Below are 23,427 nucleotides of genomic sequence, written 5' to 3'. Positions count from 1 at the left end.
GCCTTCAAGGTGCTTTTTTCCACATAGGCAATATAACCGTTGTATATTTGCCATCGTAATGACGCGAAACATTTGAATGTCTCACATACCATCTTCTGTATCACTGTTGCACTTTCACAACTGCATCAGAATGCATAGAATTTTAATCTTTAACATCTTTCTTCCTTTGACTCACAACACAGCAAAACCATACGTTGTTTTCTCACCATGATGATTTCTCACACTGCCACATGGTGGAATCCTCCAGATTTACTTAAAGTATGTGTGCACATATAAATCATATTCTACAGTTATATGAAAAAGTTTGGGAACCCCTCTTAATTCTTTGGATTTTTGTTTATCACTGGCTGAGCTTTCAAAATAGCAACTTCCTTTTACTATATGACATGCCTTATGGACACAGTAGGATTTCAGCAGTGACATTAAGTTTATTGGATTAACAGAAAATATGCAATATGCATCATAACAAAATTAGACAGGTGTGTAAATTTGGGCACCCTAACAGAGAGATGACATCAATACTTAGTTGAGCCTCCTTTTGTAAATCTAACAGCCTCTAGACGCTGTCCTCCTATAGCCTCTGATGAGTGTCTGGATTCTGGATGGAGGTATTTCTGACCATTCTTCCATACAAAATCTCTCCAGTTCAGTTCAATTTGATGGCTGCCAAGCATGAACAGCCTGCTTCAAATCATCCCATAGATCTTCAATGATATTCAAGTCAGGGGACTGTGACGGCCATTCCAGAACATTGTACTTCTCCCTCGGCATGAATGCCTTTGTAGATTTCAAACTGTGTTTTGGGTCATTGTCTTGTTGGAATATCCAACCTCTGCGTAACTTCAACTTTGTGACTGACACTTGAACATTATCCTGAAGAATTTGTTGATATTGGGTTGAATTCATTCGACCCTCGACTTTAACAAGGGCCCCAGTCCCTGAACTTGCCACACAGCCCCACAGCATGATGGAACCTCCACCAAATTTGACAGTAGGTAGAAGGTGTTTTTCTTGGAATGCGGTGTTCTTCTTCCACCATGCAAAGCACTTTTTGTTATGACCAAGTAACTCAATTTTTGTCTCATCAGTCCAAAGCACTTTGTTCCAGAATGAATCTGGCTTGTCTAAATGAGCATTGGCATACAACAAGCGACTCTGTTTGTGGCGTGAGTGCAGAATGGGCTTCTTTCTCATCACCCTGCCATACAGATGTTCTTTGTGCAAGTTGCGCTGAATTGTAGAACGATGTACAGATACACCATCTGCAGCAAGATGTTCTTGCAGGTCTTTGGAGGTGATCTGTGGGTTGTCTGTCACCATTCTCACAATCCTGCCTGTTCATATGCCGCTCCTGTATTTTTCTTGGCCTGCCAGACCTGCTGGGTTTAACAGCAACTGTGCCTGTGGCCTTCCATTTCCTGATTCCATTCCTTACAGTTGAAACTGTCAGTTTAAACCTCTGAGATAGCTTTTTGTAGCCTTCCCCTAAACCATGAGACTGAACAATCTTTGTTTTCAGATCTTTTGAGAGTTGCTTTGAGGATGCCATGCTGTCACTCTTCAGAGGAGAGTCAAAGGGAAGGAAGCACAACTTGTAATTGACCACCTTAAATACCTTTATATCTCATGACTGGACACACCTGTCTATGAAGTCCAAGGCTTAACAAGCTAATCCAACCAATTTGGTGTTGTAAGTAATCACCATTGAGCAGTGACAGACATTCAAATCAGCAAAATTACAAGGGGACCCACATTTGTGCACAGCCAGTTTTTCACATTTGAGTTCATTTCATACAACTAAATACTGCTTCACTAAAAATCTTTGTTTGGAAAACACTGCAGTACTCAGATGTTCCTAGGAAATGAAAGACAGACCACTGTTATCTTTATTGTTGAAAGGAGAGTCAATTATCATGCAGGCTGAGAGGGGTTCCCAAACTTTTTCATATGACTGTAATTGCATAGCAGCAGTGTCCTCACGCGCACGCGTCATGTAGAGGTAATTACTTCCCCAGCCTAAGGCTTGTTCTCAGACAGTCCCCCAGACTGATGATTACTCGGTTATGTTGACCTGTTTTGTAAGTGGCTTTGGATAAAAGCAACTGCTAAGCAAATACATATAAATGTAAATAGTGATCCTGTCTGATCCATCCCATGGCATGTCTGTGTCCTGTGCTGCCCCTTTTTCTGGCAACCTCTTACCGGTATATACAGTGAATGGCGGGGCAACTGTGTGATTTCTGCAATGTCACAAAGAAACTCACTGCACGTTTCTGTTTTAGCTGTGTGCCGCTATCCACTTGGGATGTCAGGCGGGCAGATTCATGATGAAGATATCACAGCATCCAGTCAATGGGCAGAATCCACTGCTGCGAAATATGGAAGGTAAGTAATTGCACCAATGTTAGTTTTCATGTACTTCTAGGATGGCCAGAAGCTCTGGTGTTAGTGGAATAATCGCTAAAATGGCAGCTGCCCCAGAGCTCACCTAGCTGGTTTAAACAACATCAACGCAATGACCAAGCACCAGTCACATGATATATGATGTCATTACATCCTGCCTATTTAAGATGTGGGAGTGTAGCTTTTGCCATCCAAACCTTCAGATTCACAATAAAACAAATCTTGTGTGCAGTTAGGAACAAATGCAACTTGCTAGAGTGAAAACATCTCACAACATTTCTTAGACCACAACTTTGGTTTTGTACTTCTGTTTTTGATAATCAGTCCTGCCTGTCTCTCTTGTTATCCAGCCTTATTGATTTTGCATGCTCCTGGAAAGTTTTATTTAATCTCACAGTCTTTTCTCACTCCACTTGACTTCAGTCTCCTATGTGCCTTCTGGCATGGCCGGATTAAGGTGGGTGCTATTGAAGCTGCAGCATTAGGCCCATTCCTGAAATAGGCCCAGATGAAAACAGACGAGAATTTTCCGGAAACTGAACATTTACTTATCCTGCCTCTGAACTCTTTTCCCTCATGCCCTCAAGCAGAAGGTACCGCAGCCTGAAATGTAGAACTACCAGGTTTAAAAACAGTTTTTTTCCTACTGCCATTCGTCTTTTAAATGAAGCATTTTAGTTTTTTATTGTAGGCTGATTTTAACTATGTGTTTTTATTAATGTCTTGTGCATCGTATTTTCGTTCTGCAGCACATCTTGGATGTTCTGCTGAATGACAAATAAGACTGAATTGAATTGAATTGAATTGAATTGATTTTTCCTTTGCTATATTAACCTCAAAATAATTCTTAGAATGAAATTTGGAGTCTGACTTTTGGACACCTAGACACAACGTTACTTATTATACAGTTACTATTGTTCTTTGCGCTGTGACGTAACTATAACGTCGTTGTGTTTATTGTTGACCGAAGATTTCAAGTTAATGCTATCAATTTTACTTTAAACAGTTTACTTAGTAATTTAGCTGCTTTTTTTGCAATATCTTGGGCATTCTTGCCACTTTATTATTGTTCGGTAAGTGCCATGTAGTAAATTTTTCACCTTGAAAATTAGTTGTACAGTAAAAATCGATGGCTATTTAAATGGTTATCTGTAAAGGTAAAACTAAAAGCCGGCCCACGGGCCCGGCATGGATGTTTAGAATTTTTAAAAACCTTGGCAGGATTCTGGTCTATTATGAAATTTAAATCGTGGACAAATTTTTACCCTCAAGAGCCTGAACTTAGTCACTTTGACCCAATGTCTCTGCAAATTCATTTTTTCTTACTCTGTTTCGTAAGAGAATTGCAAAATTTTGCGTATTTCATTGTTAGGTTTTCTGCATTAAGTGCACTTTTCAGACAATTGCTATTGAATGTTGATGTTACATAGTTTGATGTTAATCTCGCGTTGTTACGATACTACGTCGTTATTATTATTCATGTTCAATAAAGGCTGGCTGGTTGCGTCGCAAGCAATTAAGGCTCCTGAGTGCGCATGTACGGTGAGTGTCGAATGCACATGCACCAATGCCGAGAAAAAATAGGCCTTTTTTGCCCTGCAGCATAAGGCCAAATTTCGTCTTAATCCGACCCTGCCATCTGGTAAACTCTAGCCGAGATGTCATTTGCGTCTATTTCCAGCAGTGGCTTTTTCTTTTTTGCCACTCTGTCTTTATGCTGTGGCTGCTGAGGCACAACCCGGGTACCACTGTAGCTTGTAACTCTTAATTTCTCATAGGTTTTTTAGTGTCTTCCCTCACTTACCTTCTTCTCACACAATCACTCAGTTTTTGTGCTTGAGCAGATTTCCAGCTGTGCCATACCTTCTCAATTTCTTCATTATTGATTTATCTGGATGTTCAGTCACTTGGATATGTTCTTGTCCCCAGCCCCTGACTTGTGCTTTTTAATCCCCTTTTCATGGAGTTGCTTATCAGTGGCTCTGACATGGAGAGTCACAAGCAACAAGTTTCTTGGTATGCATGTCTCTGATGACTTCTCCTGGATAATCAACTGCAATTCTGTTGTCAAGACGGCACAACAACACTTTTATTTTATGCAGAGACTGAAGTAAATCAGCTTGCCACAATCTATTCTTACCACCTTATACAGAGGAACTGTGGAGAGTACCCTGACAAACTGCATCACTGTGTGGTTTGGGAACTGCAAAGCCCATGAGTTCAAGATTCTGCAGCTTGTAATGGGGACAGCTGTGAGGGGTCTCCCTCAACTCGATCCAGGACATCTTTCAGGCACGAAGTCTGCGTAGAGACTCCGCCATTGTGAAAGTACATCTCTCACCTGTCACATGCACTGCTTGACCTCCAGACATCAGGTAGAAGATTCCTCAGTATTAAGACCAGCACAGCCATGTTCCATAAGCATTTCTTTCTCCAGGCTGTCAGACATCTGAACCCTTACATATCACTTAGCACCATATCCCTATAACATTTACTCTGTGTATTTTACTATGGACATTAACCATTTTTTGAGCTTCATAGTCCTGTGTTTTTTTGGTTGGTTACTTTGTATTATTGCTCTGGTTTTGGTAATGTTATAGTGTATGTTAAATGCGTATTGATTTGTTTATGCAACTGGGACTGTAAGGAACGAAATTTCATTCCACAATATACTATGTACACTCAACGGCCACTTTATTAGTACCCGGTTGGACTCCCCTTTTGCCTTCAGAACTGCCATAATTCTTCATGGCACAGATTCAGCAAGGTGCTGGAAACATCCCTCAGGGATTGTGGTCCATATTGACATGATAGCATCTCACGGTTGCTGCATATTTGTCATCTCCCGTTCCATCACATCCCAGATGTGCTCTGTTGGATTGAGATCTGGTGACTGTGGAGTCCATTTGAGTCCAGTGAACTCATTGTCATGTTCCACAAACCAGTTTGAGATGATCTGAGCTTTGTGACATGGCATGTTATCCTGCTAGAAGGAGCCATCAGATGATGGGGACACTGCAGTCATAAAGAGATGGACATGGCCAGCAACAATACTTAGGTAGGCTGCAGCATTTAAATCGGGGGGTCCTCAATCACAGTCCTGGAGGGCCACAGTGGCTGCAGGTTTTTGTTCTAACCCGGTTGCTTAATTAGAAAGCAATTGTTGACAATAATTTAATTTCATGGCTTGTTAGTACTTTAACTCTGCTATGTCAGGTAATTCTCATATCCTAGATTTTCTTTCCCTTTCTAAGGACATCATCCAAATAATTTGAAGGCTAAAATGGGTGAGTAACTCTCAGTCCTTCACTTTTTTCTCTTCACTTTCCTTCCAAGTATTTAATGAAACCCAATAGTGAATGATGAATACACACAGAGGTGTAAATGGTAACAAGCTAAATGGAGAAATGCTGGTTTCTTTTGTCATTTGCATGTTATTGCTAATTAGGAGAAATTAAAAACCAAGAATACAGCGGTTTGAGACTAAAATAAGCAATAAAGGTTCGAAATCCTAACGAGTGAGACAACTAAAGTGAAGCAGAAGTGTTACTTGAGCAATAAGTGCTTCTTATTAAGCAACTGGGTTGGAGCAAAAACCTGCAGCCACTGCGGCCCTCCGGGACTGTGATTGAGGACCCCTGATTTAATGATGCTCAACTAGTACTAAGGGGCCCAAAGTGTGCCAGGAAAATATCCCCCACACCATTACACCACCACCAGCAGTCTGAACTGTTGATACAAGGCAGGATGGATCCATACTTTCATGTTGTTGATGCCAAATTCTGACCCTGCCATCTGAATATTGCAGCAGAAATCGAGACTCATCAGACCAGGTGACATTTTTCCAATCTTCTGTTGTCCAATTTTAGTGAGCCCTTTGTGTGAATTGTAGCCTCCGTTGCCTGTTCTTGGCTGACAGGAGTGTAACCGATGTGGTCTCCTGCTGTTATTGCCCACCTGTTTCAAGGTTTGACATATTGTGTGTTCAGAGCTGCTCTTCTGCATACCTCGGTTGTAACGAGTCCTTATTTGAGTTACTGTTGCCTTCCTATCAGATGGTACCAGTCTGGCCATTTTCCTCTGACTACTGTCATTAGCAAGGCATTTTCACACAGAGAACGGCCGCTCACTGACATTTGTTTCATTTTTCAGACCATTCTCTATAAACCCTACAGATGGTTGTGTGTGAAAATCCCAGCAGATCAGCAGCTTCTGAAATACTCAGAGCAGCCATCTGGCACCAACAACCATGTCATGTTCAAAGTCACTTCAATCCCCTTTCTTGCCCATTCTGATGATCGGTTTGAACTTCAGCAGGTCATCTTGACCAAGTCTACACACTTAAACCCTGGCAGTGACCATTCTGGCAAGAGTAACAAACAACAGCTGTTCTCCCCTGGGATGTGTTTCTTCATACATAACTGACTAGAACCAATACCATCCCTTTTGTACCCATAGCGGAAAATAATTACAAGAGAGCAATATGGTACAAAAAGAGATATATATTTAATTTGCATAAAAGATAACATTCATTCCCAGAATATAATGCATATAAACATACCACATATACTCGCATTTAAGTTCTTCCGCGGATAATAAATGATAATAAATATAATTAATAAATAAATAAATAAATATAAATATAATACAGTGGAACCTCGAGATACGATCACCTCTGTATACAAGAAATTCAAAATACGAGGAAAGTATGAGCGAAAAATTCAGATCTAAATACGAGCATTGGCTCACGTAACGAGCCACGAGCCAGGCTGTGGGTATAGCTTCGCGGTTTAGCGAGGGGGCGTGGTAGCTGTAGCGAGCCGCAGGGCGATCTGCGGTGTCTGCGCTTCTCACCTAAGTGCACAGGTGGGAAACTGCCCACATCCATGATTTGTCCTGTGGCTGATGGGCTGGGCAGGGTTGCCACCCTTCCTTTAAAATACGGAATCGTCCCGTATTTGAGAATGAAATTGCGCGTCCCGTTTTGAATCAATACGTATGCGTCCCTTATTTTTTTGTATTAAAAGTGGTAACCCTAGCAGCTGCCATGTCTTCCCCGCATATATAGAGAAGCGCGAGCCGGTTAAGGGGGAGAAGAAGTAAAAGAAAAGAGAGGAGAGGAGAGAGAACGGAGGTTGCAGGAGGAGGCAGGAATCCGCAGCAGTAGGAAGTCGGTGCGAGAGAGCGAGCGAGTACAGGCTCGCGTGTAGCTGAACAGGCGAGCCAAACAGCTGAAGCAGGACGGTGTAGAGAAGGACAGCTGCATTAAGTGTCTCGCCTGTTGCAGAGCCCGCATGGGAGAAGCAGGTGAGACGCTAACAGAGAAGAAGCACCGGGGATTGTCATCTGTTTTTTGAAGACTGCTTCCTGTTGACGTTTTAACCTCGTGTTAAAGGATTGTTATTCTTATGTACTTTAAACCTCCACTTCACAACTGTTTTAAGGATTATTTATTTAAAGATTTATTGAATGCTCTACTGCACTTTGGACACCTGTTTTGATTCTTTTAATAATCAGTTATATTATTTACCAGTGTTATTTATTAAAGGTAGACTACAGTATATATAATTTATCAGTGTTATTTGTTAGGAAAATTGATTTTTATGTTAATATATTTGGGATGCGGAACGGATTAACTGGATTTCCATTATTTTCAATGGGGACGTTTGTTCTAGATATGAGAAATTCGCTATACAAGCTCAGTGCTGGAACGAATTAAACTCGTATCTAGAGGTTCCACTGTATATAACTTCCGGTATTTTATAATGTCGGTCATATAAGTCGAATGTGGAAAACTCGGAGCACACGTGACCACACAGTAATACCCAAACTATTCCGAATCGACGTTTGCACTGATTTGTGTTTTTTGTATCTCACACCCTCATACAACTTTATCGTAAGAGCATCCCTTGTCTATGATGGAGCGTTCAATCTGAAGAAAATATGAAGCTGATTTTAAATTAAACATCGTTGAAGTGGCGAAAGAAATTGGTAACTGCGCTGCTGCAACAAACTTCGATGTGTCTAAAAAACCGGTGCGAGATTGGAGAAGGCAAGAAGATGTAAAAAAAAAAAAAGTCGTATTTTTGAACGGGCGTATAAGTCGGGGTCTGATTTTGTGATCAATTTTTCGGGTTTCAAGACCCGACATATACACGAGTATATACGGTATATGTACAGGCTGGAGAGAAGCAAAGGGACATCCCAGCAAAGTGGGACAATGCTGACACATAGAATGTCCCATCCAGCGAGGAATGTTGGCGGCATAGTGAGACGCTTCTGATGTTGTGCTGGATCCTCGCCATTATAAACACTCAATTACATTTTCATAAAATTTATGTCAGATATGGGTAACTACCAGAAGAACTGGCTAGTTATTAATACCTTCACCTGTTCTCATCATTTATCACAGACTCTGGGTTTTTTTAACCATATTGGTCAAGCAGACGTCAGCAAGTTTTAAAGTAATCTGCCTGTGTGTCCTTCACCACGTGTTTTCCTGACTTACAGCTGTCATTTGTCCATCTCCTTGGCAGTCTCTCTTTCTCAGCTTTGAAATAAATTTCACAAATTACATTGACACTAATAACCTTTTTGTTACATCCATGGTGTGCTTATTACCTGAAATGCTGATTTTGGTTTGGTGTGCCCTGTGATGGACTGGTATGTCATCCACAGATGTTTCCTGTCAGCTTCTGTTGTCACCAGTGTAGACTTCAGCTCCTTGTAAACCTGGAGATGATTACGAAAATAAACAAAAATATAAAATCAATTGCACTTTCTTGTTCATTTTGCTTTTTTCAGACTCGATTATGAAGAGGGAGATGGAGCGTGGTGTCCTGAAATTCCAGTAGAACCAGAAAACCTGAAGGAATTTCTGCAAATTGACCTGCGGGTGCTTCACTTCATTACTCTGGTTGGCACTCAAGGACGTCATGCCGGAGGTCATGGCAATGAGTTTGCTCAGATGTACAAGATCAACTACAGTCGCGATGGGAGTCGCTGGATTTCCTGGAAGAATCTGCAAGGAAAGCAGGTCGGTGTCTCGTTGGACAAGAAGGTCTGAGCATCCACAGCGGTAGCTTGCCGTGGGCGCCAAACTCCTACTTAGAGTATTTTTTCCAAACCTCTGCGATTTAAGTTCCAGAAGTCTGGTGCTGATTTCATCTAAAAAATATTAAGGGTTTATTAACAACTCTGAATTATTTCATCTGTGTATTTACACAAACATAAAATCCAAATGAATGTTCTTTTTCACAAATTGCTAAATTGAAGCAGAGTATATAAGTATTTTGAAATTGTGCAAACTGTGAACGATTTATTTATTTCTGTCCATTTCAATGTACACAATGACATCAGATATTTCTGGCAGACGGATATAATGATTCAGCTGTTTAAACACATCGGTGGTTTGGTAAATTATTTTTTATTCTTTATTTATTTTTCTTTCCTCAGTGTTGCGTTATCTTCTACTTTTAAATGTATTAACTTACTGTTTATTTTATTGGCCCATCTATATGTTTTCAGACTTTAGCTCATCGTGCTGTTTTGCTTTCCGTTAATCACTTATCAAAACAGCAAGGGCAAAGGCCCAACCGGTGATAAACTGCCATTTATGAAATGTCTGCCACTGACAATCAGAGAAATATGAAATACAATGGTGCAGAATCATAATAAGGCCATGTACGCTAAACTATCTGCTTCATCCCAAAGGTGTTTCGTCATACCATACCAAGTCCTAGGGGACTCTTAGCTTTATACATCCAGACAGTCTACATTTGTAATTAAAAAGGATGATAGCAGGTTTGTTTATAGAGGCCCCAATATGTGAAGTCAAAGGAGATTAGGACTAAGCTTTATAATGCAGGTGAGGCCTCACCCGGAGTACTGTGTTCATTTTGGTCTCTGAGCTACAAAGAAGACATAGCAGCGCGAGAGAAAGTCCAGAAAAGAGCAACTATCCTAATAACAGGATTGCAAGGTATGAGCTATGAGGAGAAACTGGAGGAGATGAAACATTTTAGTTTAAGAGGTGACATGAGGGACTTGTTCAAAATTATAAAGGTGGGCCCCAGTTTTTATTTTAAATAAATTCTTCAACAACACAGGGATTTAGATGGAAACTTGTTGAGTGTAAATGTCGCAGAAACATTCGAAACCTTTATCTTCACACAGAGAACCATGGATACAGAATATGGAATAAGTTACAACATAATGTGGTGGAGAGTAGGACTTTAGGGACCTCCACAATTCAACTGGGTGTTTTTTGGGGGAAATTAGGTGCATAGGATTGATATGTTTTGTGGGGTCTTCTTATCAAAACTGTTCTGCTGTGTCACAGAGAAGAAATGGAGTCAACTCTTACAGCAGTAAGTTTAGGATGGAAGACACTCTGGATAGGAGATCACTCTACTGCTGCCTCTTAAAACCAACTGAACCTTCATTTCATTATACAGTATATAAACACATCCTTGTAGTGACCTGGAACCAGCCATAGACAGACAGGTAGAGAGGCACTATTTGTTCAGCTATGGTCTCACTAGGGATGAACTATCTATCTGTCTGTCTGCCTGTCTGTCTGTCTGTCTGTCTGTGACTGACAGATGTCTAAAGTCAAGACTGCAATGCTAATTATTTTTTCTATTAAAAATGTCATTTTAATCTGTGTTAAGACAGGAGTCTACTGTATTATCATTTTTAGAAAAGGCATGCAATATCTTTATTTTAGGTTCTCATAATTGTCATATCTTATTAATTCTCTCTTCTCCTATAAAGGTAATAAATGGGAACAAAAATGCCTATGACATTGTCTTAAAGGATCTGAGCCCCCCCATTATTGCACGGTATGTCCGTTTCATCCCAGTCACTGATCACAGGATGAACGTGTGCATGAGGGTCGAACTCTATGGCTGTGAATGGCTAGGTAAGCAGATATTATATATTATATTATATTGTATTGTATTGTATTATACTGTATTACAATAGTGATACCATGACAAATGTCAAGCAGTGTAACAGAAGAGAACAGGTCAAAGTCACAGGTGCAGTTCTTGCCTATCTCTGTGTGATTCAGCCTTTTTTCTGTATTATATGTTCATATGTTTCTTTCCCAACCCCATTTCTTTCAGTACAAGGTTATAAGAGATTGGAGTCTCGCCCAGCAGTGCCAAATAGAAGGCTGGATGCCAGTATGAGCTCCTTTAAAAGTGGTATTGACCATGATATCCTCAAGACATGTTTGTTAGGTTCTTAGGTTGTGACTACACATCGTGTCCTGTTTTGGTGTGTGACCTACTGAAGAGTTCCTGGCACCCAGTGATATTTGTAAATTAGTAAATGCAGGAGACGCAATACAAATGGTGATGCTTTCCTTGGGCAATTGGTCATGGTGTGAATATTAGAGTTGTGATGGGTCCTCTGACATGAGACTAGAGCCACTGACAGTTTAATTAACAAAGGCAGATTCCAGTCAATGAGTAAAGTATTTGAAAAGTAAGGGAATAGAGCAGCACAGGCATTAGGTGTAATACAATCCACTAAAGTGTCCGCCCTTTTGAAAGCATGGGTAGATAAAGTGGACTCACTAGGAGACAGTTCCCCAAAGGGTACCAATCTAAGGCAGTGGCAATAAAAAAGTTGGGGGGTCCCCTCTGAAAAAATGCATTTACAATAGAACCCCAATTTGACGTTTTCACAATTAGCATTTTCACACATTTAGCATTTTTTGGATGCTGTCTTGTCTTCCAAGGCTACATTCACACAGTAGCTAAAAGTGACTCAAACCTGATTTTCTCTATCCTGATTTTTGCCTCATATCTTTTTTTTTTTTTTTTTTGACTTTTCAAATAAATTTCGCTTCTGATCCAAATCCGTCTATTTTGCTTGTGCACCACATGCCCAAAACTGAGAGTTGTTACATGCCACTCTTACATCATTTTAGTGCAGGACAAGTGTACATTTTTAATTTTCAAATTAAATTTTTTTTAATTTAAATTTTTTCCATAATGTCAAGGAAGAGAATCAAGAAATGAAAGTTCAGAGCTGTTGGTTTCAGCACATTTACGCCTGCTGGTATTCTGTACATAGAAGCAAGTGGTCCTAAGGACAGGAGACAGGACTAGGGAGAGCAATGTGCAAAGATTGGATGCAAAACAGAGAACAGTGAACGTAAAACTTTTTAAAAAGTTTTAATTCAATAACATAACACAAGCATAGAAAATTAAGCAGATAATAATCAAAAGTGGCATAAATATGCATCAGTGACTCAAAAATGAACAAAAAAGACAAAATGTTTATTTTTTTCTGTTCACTCTGGCCAGCTCATCTTATCATCAGACTGTCATTTACAGACTTAAAAAAATTCTATATTTAAGTACTCTCTCTTTCTCTTAATTATATATCTATCTTATGTAAGTGTGCATTATTTATTTTTGCATACTATTTATTCATTAATATTTTTAATTCATTTATTATTCATTATTATTCTTATATAATTTTAATTTGTTTGACATCTTTGCCATCTTGTAAGACATTTGGAGCTACTTTTTTGCATGTAAAATGTGCTATAGACATTATTTTTGAAGCAAGAACCTGGCTGAAATAAAACAGCTTGCATCTAGAAATGTAAAGTCTGGCCAGTTTGTTGTAGTTCGGAGGAAAACTGCTGTGTCATTAACATTTAATAATATTTTATTATTTACTTATTTCCATTCAAATACTGTATATCCTTACTTCTACCTGGATGTGGTGCTGTCAGGTTGCATGGCACATCTTTATAATAAATAAGTTTGTGGTCGTCTGCAGGGGGAAGAGTTGGGCAAGGAGGACAAGCAGAAGAAGCCTTTTCTGCCACACTTGCCATGGTGCTCAATTCGCCTGATGTAAAGTATAATAATCTGACCTGTTTTTGACACGAGCAGCATTTCGCCAGCTCCTTCTCCCACTGGCACTGATGTTGGAGTTCTGGCCAGTTGTGCCAGTAGCTTGGTTTGGTAGCACTTAGTTTTCTTTTTCTTATGATGATGGGGGTCTTCGTTGTCAACCCGCTAACTTATACAAACTTTCTCATGTGCGCTTGCGTGTAATATCACACAATGTGACACACCAGTTTTTCACTTTTTCATTTAGCCTAAAAATGCACAAAATATTTTATTTTGTTTTTGCAAAAATTACATACAGTATATTTTCTGTGGCTGACTTTGGGGTTTGGAAAAGCACCCCTCCCCACCTTGCGAGGGCTTTGGGGTCTGTGGAGACATCCGCGACACCACTAGTTGTGCACGACTTATAGGAAGGCAACCTTCTCTCTGTCAGTAATAGGTTATATAGTTTAAAATTTTATTCTGTTCACGAGCATGTAAATGTTGTCCTACCACATCTCATGGATCTGCATTTTCGGTTACCTGGCAGCTTTAAATTGGTTCAGTGAGTGATTGTGGGCGAGTGTGTGTACACTCTGTGATGCTAAGATGGACAAAGCAGGTACAGATAGTGAATGAATGAATGAATGAGCTTGTAAGTTGGATGCTGCATTGTAATATTGGCAGGATTTTCCTAATGGCACTGATAATGTACAGCAAATTGACAATCATACCTGAAATGGTTTAATTCTTTTTTTGTGTAATACTTTTTATCAATATACAGTATCTGATATTTGTGTTAACTCCAAATCATTTACAATTGCATGATTATGTTTTTTTACATAAATATAAGAAGTTAACTATTGCTATTATTTCTCATACAGATGGGCTGGTGTCTTACAGTGCCCCTCCAGGACAGCAAATTGTCATGTCAGGAGGCCATATCATCTACCTGAATGACAGTATATATGACGGCGCGTTTGGCTCTACGTAGGTGAAATTTGTTTTACGTCTGACACGTTGCCTAATGGGAGAGATTGTATTGTGGCCAAATGTGTGATCTGAGCTATGAAGTAGCAATGCTAACCGCTACACCACCATACCTCAAACGACAACAAAAGATACAGTCGGAACGAATACCACAAGCAAAATACAACAATTGACCACAAACTAGCAATAAGTAAATAAAATATACATCTTTGCACTCTTGGGTCACACATTGGCCGTGCCAGGTGGAGGTGGAGCATAGCTGGGCACAGGGTTCATTAGCAAGCAAATTAGCCATGTGGCACTGCACTGTAGGCACACAGAAATCAGTGTAATATATCTGGTGGCAGTACTTGCAATATTTTCATTTTGGTCAGCTAACATGCATCTAAAATGAAAATACTACATGCATTTTATTTATTTATATATTTAAATGTATGTGGGAATCCGGCAGTGTATGTCAACCTTTACAGCTTCAGGACTTCATTAATGATGCACACACAGCAATCGAAGAGCCTGGGGGTTGAAATAACACTTGAATAGCACTTGAAGCTTTGCAGAGGAGAGCAACCAAGTGCATCTCAGAACTTGAGGACATGTCCTACTGTGACAGACTCAAAGAACTAAACCTCTTTAGTCTTGAGCAGGTGAGGACCTCATCCAGCTACAGTATTTTGCGCACCATAAGGCGCACTGGATTGAAAGGCGCACTCTCAATTGCGGGGCTTATTTCTGTACTTAAGCCATACATAAGGCGCACCGTATTATTCGGCGCATGCAAAAACAAGGTAACAGAAGCAAAACAATGAGTTTAGTTAAACCTTATTCTACTACGTATTTAAAAATACACTCACATTGTTTTTTGATCAGTTTGTTGTCACAAATCCATCGAAGTCCTCACCTTCTGTATCTGAATTGAACAGATGGGCAAGTTCGCCATCAAACATGCCGGGTTCCCTCTCGTCATTGTCGGAATCAGTCTCGTTGCCGGGTGGCTGTTCAGCAATGATTCCAGCTTTCGCGTAAGCTCGGACAACAGTCGAAGCAGACACCTTAGCCCAGGCATCCACAATCCATTCACATATGGTGGCGTAACTCACCCGGCGCTGCCTTCCAGTCTTAGTAAAGGTGTGTTCGCCGTCTCTCATCCATCGCTCCCATGACGCTCGCATCTTCACTTTGAACGCCCTGTTTACACCGATGTCCAGCGGTTGGAGTTCTTTTGTTAATCCTCCTGGAATGATGGCAAGCTCCGTATTCATTTGCTTCACTTGTTTTTTCACAGTAGCGGTGATATGGGCACGCATGGAGTCGCAGATCAACAAAGACGGTGATGCATGGAAAAACCCACCCGGTCTCTTCACATACACCTCTCTCAGCCACTCTCTCATTTTCTCCTCGTCCATCCAGCCCTTTGGATTGGCCTTAACGATGACTCCGGCTGGAAACTTTTCTTTTGGCAGCGTCTTCCTCTTAAAAATGACCATAGGTGGTAGTTTCTGTCCATTACCGTGGCAACCAAGAACAACAGTGAAAGCCGATTTCTCATGCCCCGTGGTGCGTATGGATACCGTGCTGGTCCCCTTTTTCTCCACAGTATGGTTCACGGGGATGTCAAAAGTGAGAGGGACCTCGTCCATGTTGGTGATGTGGTTGGGCTGGATTTTTTTGTCGGTAATCTTGTTGCTGCAGTAGGTGCGGAAGATGGTCAGCTTTTCTTTGTAATCCGCTGGCAGTTGCTGCGCCACGGTAGTTCGTGCGCGGATGGCGAGATGGCGCCTTTTCATAAAACGAAAGCACCAAGACGGACCTCCTTGAAAGTGCTCGAGCTTCATGTCTTGTGCTATCGTTATTGCCTTCAGTCGAATGGTGACTGTAGAGACGCTTCTCCCGGCTGCTCTTTGTTCAAGAATCCATTGTTCAAGTTGGTCTTCCAACTCTGGCCACCTCGCCTTGTTCCCGCGGAAACTCTTTTTTGTCTTTTTAACTTGGCGCAATTCATTCTCCTGCTTCCTCCACTTCCGAACCATGGATTCATTGATTTTAAATTCTCTCGCTGCTGCTCTATTCCCATTTACAACCGCGTAACTGATAGCCTGTAGTTTGAATTGTGCATCGTAAGCATGTCTCTTCTCTGATGCCATTTTCAGGGTCCTTAGCCAAACAAATGTGGTTTCGCAGTGCTCCAGTAGTACAATATACCTACCTGCCGTAGGCGTGGCGGAGGTAAGTGTACGTGGCTTTACGTAATGTTCTGCAATTGGTTTATCGCTGCCAGCGTTCATAGTGTACGTATTACTACGTCCCTATGTCGGCAGGAAATGGTCTGACAGTCAATCAAGCAGAGCGCTTACTAAAATGCACAACAACATTTTTACAGATTTTGGAACTCAGTGCACACATAAGGCGCACCGAATTTAAAGGCGCACCGTGGATTTTTGAGAAAATTAAAGGCTTTTAAGTGCGCCTTATAGTGCGCAAAATACTGTATTTAAAATCCTCAAAGTCATTGATAAAGTTAATCCAGCAACATTCTTTCGGCTTAAGGGTGAGTCACGCACTCGAGGGCATCAGTGGAAATTACTGTCATATGAAAAAGTTTGGGAGCCCCTCTCAGCCTGCATAATAATTGACTCTCCTTTCAACAATAAAGATAACAGTGGTATGTCTTTCATTTCCTAGGAACATCTGAGTACTGCGGTATTTTTCGAACAAAGATTTTTAGTGAAGCAGTATTTAAATCAAATGTGAAAAACTGCCTGTGCAAAAATGTGGGTCCCCTTGTAAGTTTGCTGATTTGAATGCCTGTCACTGCTCAATGCTGATTACTTGCAACACTAAATTGGTTGGATGAGCTCACTAAGCCTTGAACTTCATAGACAGGTGTGTCCAATCATGAGATATAAAGGTATTTAAGGTGGTCAATTACAAGTTGTGCTTCCCCCTCCTCTGAAGAGTGACAGCATGGGATCCTCAAAGCAACTCTTCAAAGATCTGAAAACAAAGATTGTTTAGTCTCAATGGTTTAGGGGAAGGCTACAAAAAGCTATCTCAGAGGTTTAAACTGTCAGTTTCAACTGTAAGGAATGGAATCAGGAAATGGAAGGCCACAGGCACAGTTGCTGTTAAACCCAGCAGGTCTGGCAGGCCAAGAAAAATACAGAAGCGGCATATGAACAGGATTGTGAGAATGGTTACAGACAACCCACAGATCACCTCCAAAGACCTGCAAGAACATCTTGCTGCAGATGGTGTATCTGTACATCATTCTACAATTCAGCGCAACTTGCACAAAGAACATCTGTATGGCAGGGTGATGAGAAAGAAGGCCTTTCTGCACTCACGCCACGCCACAAACAGAGTCGCTTGTTGTAGATAAGCCAGATTCATTTTGGAACAAAGTGTTTTGGATCAATGAGACAAAAATTGAGTTACTTGGTCATAACAAAAAAGCGCTTTGCATGGCGGAAGAAGAACACCGCATTCCAAGAAAAACACCTGCTACCTACTGTCAAATTTGGTGGAGGTTCCATAATGCTGTGGGGCTGTGTGGCTAGTTCAGGGACTGGGGCCCTTGTTAAAGTCGAGGGTCAGATGAATTCAACCCAGTATTAACATATTCTTCAGTATAATGTTCAAGCATCAGTCACAAAGTTGAAGTTATGCAGGGGTTGGAAATTCCAACAAGATAATGACCCTAAACACAGTTGGAAATCTATAAAGGCATTCATGCAGAGGGAGAAGTACAATGTTCTGGAATGGCCATCACAGTCCCCTGACTTGAATATCATCGAAAATCTATGGGATGATTTGAAGCAGGCTGTCCATGCTCGGCAGCCATTAAATTTAATTGAACTGGAGAGATTTTGTATGGAAGACTGGTCAACAATACCTCCATCCAGAATCCAGACACTCATCAGAGGCTATAGGAGGCGTCTAGAGGCTGTTAGATTTGCAAAAGGAGGCTCAACTAAGTATTGATGTCATATCTCTGTTGGGGTGCCCAAATTTATACACCTGTCTAATTTTATTATGATGCATATTTTCTGTTAATCTAATAAACTTAATGTCACTGCTGAAATACTACTGTGTCCATAAGGCATGTCATATATTAAAAGGAAGATGCTACTTTGAAAGCTCAGCCAGTGATAAACAAAAATCCAAAGAATTAAGAGGGGTACCCAGACTTTTTCACTTCTTTACATAAAGACTTGTAGGACTCTGAAACAAACTACCGAGACATGGAGTTGAAACAGAAAGCCTGACAACCTTTGAGAGGAATCTGGAGGAGATATTGGGACACCTTAGCTATTAGCTAAACAAACGATCGACAAATGGACTGAATGGTCTCCTCTTGTTTGTTTGTTTTTCCTTGGAGAAATGAGTGTACTCACAATCACTTCGGTGAACATGCAGATTGTGGATGTTTTAGCTCAACTTAGTGACTGTAACAGCTTTTTTCTTTTCCTTCATGTGCTTGTGACCCAACGACTGCCACGTCAGCAATGACCTTACACTACACATGCTTGAAAGTTCTGCACATGGCTGCTAAAACTCTGCAATGTCTCACTGCTTTCTCAAATCATCATGGGGCACTGGGGCAAAAAAAATGTTTACCTAAGCAGATCGTCCAGTGATTTTCTAGGAAAATGTTTGGCAAAAAAGGTAACCAGTGAACACGGCATACTCGCAGTGAATATGCGAATTTCGCTGATCAGCACTACTCGTCATTATCTAACGCATTATCACAGGGTCAATTCAAGCATTGGAAGTTTCCCTTAGATCAGTTTTGATTTATACTCTTATTTAATGAGTAATGTTATAACAAATAGTATTTTTTTTTCATCATAATAGATGCAATGATATATAAGTAAATCTATATAACATCGCAGTACAGTAAGTTGCTAGCTCAAATGTAAAGGTGTACACTTTCTACATTTTGTTACTCGGGACTCTGAATTAGATTTAGCAGGTTTCAGAATATTATGTCACTGTAATATTTTATTTAAAAAAAAAAAAACTGAGTCTAAATACGACTTTTTATAAATAACCAAGCCAGTACCAAGCCAAGTCTCTTTTCCATTCCTCTTTCAGAATGACAGAAGGACTCGGACAGCTGACAGATGGTGTGTGTGGCCTGGACAACTTCATTCAAAGCCACGTCTACAACATAAACGACTACGTGGGCTGGTCAAATGACACCTTTTCGAATGGATACGTGGAAATTGAGTTCGAGTTTGACAGGATTCGCAATTTCACGACAATGAAGGTATTCAACGTGTTTTGTTTTTATACAGATGTTGTGGAATGAGCCCCGGACACAGACAGGCAGACATGCTAAAGTCACCACCACACGTTTATTTATACAAGTCCAAGTGCCACACAACCCACTGACTTCCCCAAAGTCCAGGCCAAACCACACTATGCCTCACTCTTCAAGCCGCCTCCTGTCTCTTTTACAAGACCACATCCGTCTTCCACCTGATTCCAGCCTCTCTGTGAAGAGAGGCGGCATCTTTTATAAGCACCCAGATGTGCTCCAGGTGTATTCCGGCCATCTCCCACCAACACGCCCCAGTGTGGTGGAAGTGCTAGGCTGCATCCCTGGAAGCACTCCGGGTGTCCCTGCTCCTCTTCCCCCCCAGCAGTTCCTGGTGTGGCAGAAGTGCTGAGGTCCAGGGCTTTCCAGGCATTGGGGCGGTCCCTGGCAGTGATCACGGGCCCCTACAGGGTTGGGCTTCACAGCCCTGTACCCGTGGCCCCCAACACAACCAGGGTGGACGCCCCCTCGTGGTCTGGAGGAGGCGCAGGTCCTCCTCCGGTCTTCCTGGGTGTCCCGGCTGGGTACCACCCCCAGCCGGCTGCCACAATGTTTAAACAATTTTAAATGTCCAAACATGAAAAATGATTTTTTTTTGAATCAACAAAATGTGTACAAGTCCACAACTCTTGTCGTTTTGCTATTTGAGATAATAAGGCACAGCACATGTTATCCGAGCTTTCGGATTTAAAACTAAACTCTTTCCTGAAGACTCACTTAAGAAAAGGATTTATTTATACTTACCGTTAGTTAGGACCTCTTGTTCTTGTGTTTTAACTACAAAATCTGCCTCTTGTTTTGTTTTTGTTTGTTGGCCGTTCTAATGTTTTGATATGAACAACTCCTGCGTCTTTACCAGCTCTTTCTTTTAACATATTGACTGAAGGACCATTCATTGCTGGAATGCTGCGATAGAGATCTATGCATATACTGTATGATAAGTAATGAACTCTATCAAACCTCGTAAAAAATGTAAAAATATGTATTAAAAAGCAAGTTTTATTATCAACAGTAACTGTGCAAAGGGTAAAGAAATTGTTATTTACTTTATTTTCACCAGTAGCATGACTAAAAGTCTCCATTTGAATGACAGTCCTAGAAGGATGTCACCTCGCAGAGTGCAGGCTTAGAAGCTGTAAATATGACACATTTCTTTGCGCTGTCCACACTTAAGCACACAACTTACTTGGTAAATGGTGACTATTTGCACTCAGTTGGTTTCAGAGTGTCCTTACAGTCGGGACAAGTCAGACACTTTGTAATGAAGAAACACCTAAGGGGGAACTGATCCACGTCAGTGCCAGAGCTTACAGTTTCCACATCAACCAATTGAATGTCACTGTCTCAATCACGGTCATATTAATTTTCCAACAAATCGAGTTGGTTCAAAACATCAGCTGCTTTATATATTTTTCACAACGACATACTATAATGATGATGTAGCAGCACTACTTAGAATGTACTACATTTCCCAGTGGCCCCAGCAGTTTAATGCTATTGGACAGCTTCTTGCAAGATTGAGTAAGCAGGCTCTTTAAAAAGAAGCCTGAAAGATGCCTGGGGATGGCGATCTTCTGTCTATTTGTTAATACGTCTCAAATGGATTAGGACTTGACCACCTTGGATTACAGTTTCTGTCTGGATGTATGTGCTGTCCTGTGCCTGCCTGTCCATGTGAGTTTGTACTGATTGGATGCGTCTTTGTCTGAGGGAGCGCTCCCAATCTCTTCAAACCCCATAGTGCTTCAGGAACCTGGTAGGATAAAACTTTACATTGCTTTCAGGAAGCTCTTCAATCACACATCCATCATCAATACACCCCTGCTGTATTGGACTGTTTTGGACATTGTTCTTAGTGTTTATTGTTTGCTGTTAGGGTTGTAATTTATTATGTCCATCGTGGAGCTGGGGAGAGTCTTTGCATATGTGGTTTTGGTTATATTGTGTGTTCTTTTTTTCATTATTTGATTAATAGATTTTATTATTAATTACACTGGTCTACAAAAAAATATTTTTGTTTGCTTCTGGGAACTTCAGAGCATCTCTTTATTAAGTTTTTTACACTGATTTCATATATGAAATCGGAATTAACACACTTTTAAATATCAATATAATATATCAAACACGATATGTGGAGTTTGGACTGTGTCCCACCAAAATTGTTTTGATGTGTTTATTCTGAAAACAAACCAGAAGATGATACCAGAGACACATTAAAGAATATTTATGTCAATTTACCTCAATATTAAAGTGAGGTCAGCGTGCCCAAAAATGTTGGAGGCACTCGCTTTTGCGCTTGTACTGCACATCTGTCTCTCTTTTCCAGAACCAACAGTAGTCACCCATCATGCTCGGAGTGAGTTTTTCCCGGTATCAGTTTTCCATCACCTTTATATCTTGATGAAATCTTTCCTCATACTCATCTCTGACATCTCTTTGATTTGGTGGAAAAAAGTAGAGATGAGAATGTAAAAAATGCGTCTTCAGTGACATTCTGGCTCCCGTAAGCTGATATACTTTCAGCAGGTTCTCCACAAGCTCAGTATAATTCTCTGCTCTGTGACTGTTAAGAAAATTCTGGACAACCTGCACGAATAAGGATGCTGATTCACTTGGCTTCAGTTTCCGTTTGAAGTCATTGTCAAGCATCAGTTCAGGGCCAACAAAAACGCCTTCCTTAATTTTGGTTTCACTTTTCTCGAGACGAAACTTATTTCTTAAATGCTGAAACGCATCACCTTTACTGTCCAGTCACCCTAGTTGTCCAAGACCTGGAACATCATAACTAAAAAATGGGACGTGCTGGAAGAAAGCGGTTTTCAGATTTGGAGTCAGCAAGTGAAACTTGTTAAAGTACAGATGAAAGAATCCCAGTAGCAAAATGCTTGTTGACCAGTGTTATCTATTCATTGTGCCACTAACCGTGTCTTTGTGTGTGAGTGTTTGCATGCCAGGTCAAGGCTGCGTGTGTTCCTGGGGCCCACACAATAAAATACAAATAAATCACTGTCTTTGCATGGTGTGAATCTTCGCGTCCCCATGACCGCTACATCTACAGTCTGTTTATAGCAATGTTTTTCGCAAGCTGTTGCCACCAAAAAGAAAAAGCAATTCTATGGCTGCCCACTTGATGGCAGCACTGCAGTAGATAACTGAGACACGGCAGCAGGCTGGCTGCGTCTTTAGTGGCTGTTGTGAAAAGACTGGACAGATACAGGAAGAGGTTTGGGGGCAGCCGCCTTTATACTTGAATTAGGCCTCCAAAATTGAAAGGTTGATTCCTTAGAACAGGTCTCAACAGACTTCAGTCCAACAATAGAACGATCATAATAGGCAAAGATGGTGGTTTTAAAGCCGGACAGAGGAAGTGAAGTCATCGGGGCAGGAACTGGAAATGATGTCATCGGGACCTGAACCGGAAGTGATGTCATTGGAGCTGAAACCAGAAGTGACGTCCTCAAGTCCAGGCAAAATTTCCCGTTGTTGGTCTGCTGATAAAAAAGAGGGAGGATTACTGCACCCTGCCAACCCCATTCTGGCATGGAATTATCCCTTTGTGAGCCCTTCAGCTGCCTCCCATGCGCATGTGTGTGACACTGTATAGTGAAATAACAACTTATATCGTACTTTGCACCTTGACAGGCTCAATGAGATACGTATTAACTCATACCTCAAATTCAAAGTGTTAAGCCGCTATTTATGACACCTTAGTTACAATAAAGTGGGCTTGCGCCCCTTACAGCAGTCCAATTCTCTACAACAAGGGAATTCATGCTGAGCCGCTGATTATGTACCCGGCTCAGGTTTATTACAAAAGAAACACTGAAGGCCAAAACTGAAGGTCAGCAAACAATATTA

At 40.9% G+C, this 23,427-nt stretch overlaps 1 protein-coding gene across 1 annotated transcript in view; it reads left to right on the top strand.

The window, feature by feature from the left end:
* ddr2a (discoidin domain receptor tyrosine kinase 2a) overlaps window positions 1–23,427 on the top strand; it is a 106,285-nt gene that overhangs the window by 26,651 nt on the left and 56,207 nt on the right. Inside the window, exons 2-6 of the mRNA XM_028810993.2 lie at window positions 2,283–2,385; window positions 9,208–9,439; window positions 11,179–11,326; window positions 14,147–14,252; window positions 19,344–19,518. Of these exons, the coding sequence (XP_028666826.1) occupies window positions 2,283–2,385; window positions 9,208–9,439; window positions 11,179–11,326; window positions 14,147–14,252; window positions 19,344–19,518 (764 nt within the window). The remainder of the gene's footprint in view (window positions 1–2,282; window positions 2,386–9,207; window positions 9,440–11,178; window positions 11,327–14,146; window positions 14,253–19,343; window positions 19,519–23,427) is intronic.

The sequence above is a fragment of the Erpetoichthys calabaricus genome, chromosome 10 (genome assembly GCF_900747795.2).
Source record: "Erpetoichthys calabaricus chromosome 10, fErpCal1.3, whole genome shotgun sequence".
Taxonomy (NCBI): Eukaryota; Metazoa; Chordata; class Cladistia; order Polypteriformes; family Polypteridae; genus Erpetoichthys; species Erpetoichthys calabaricus.
This window is presented reverse-complemented; position numbering and strand designations above follow the sequence as displayed.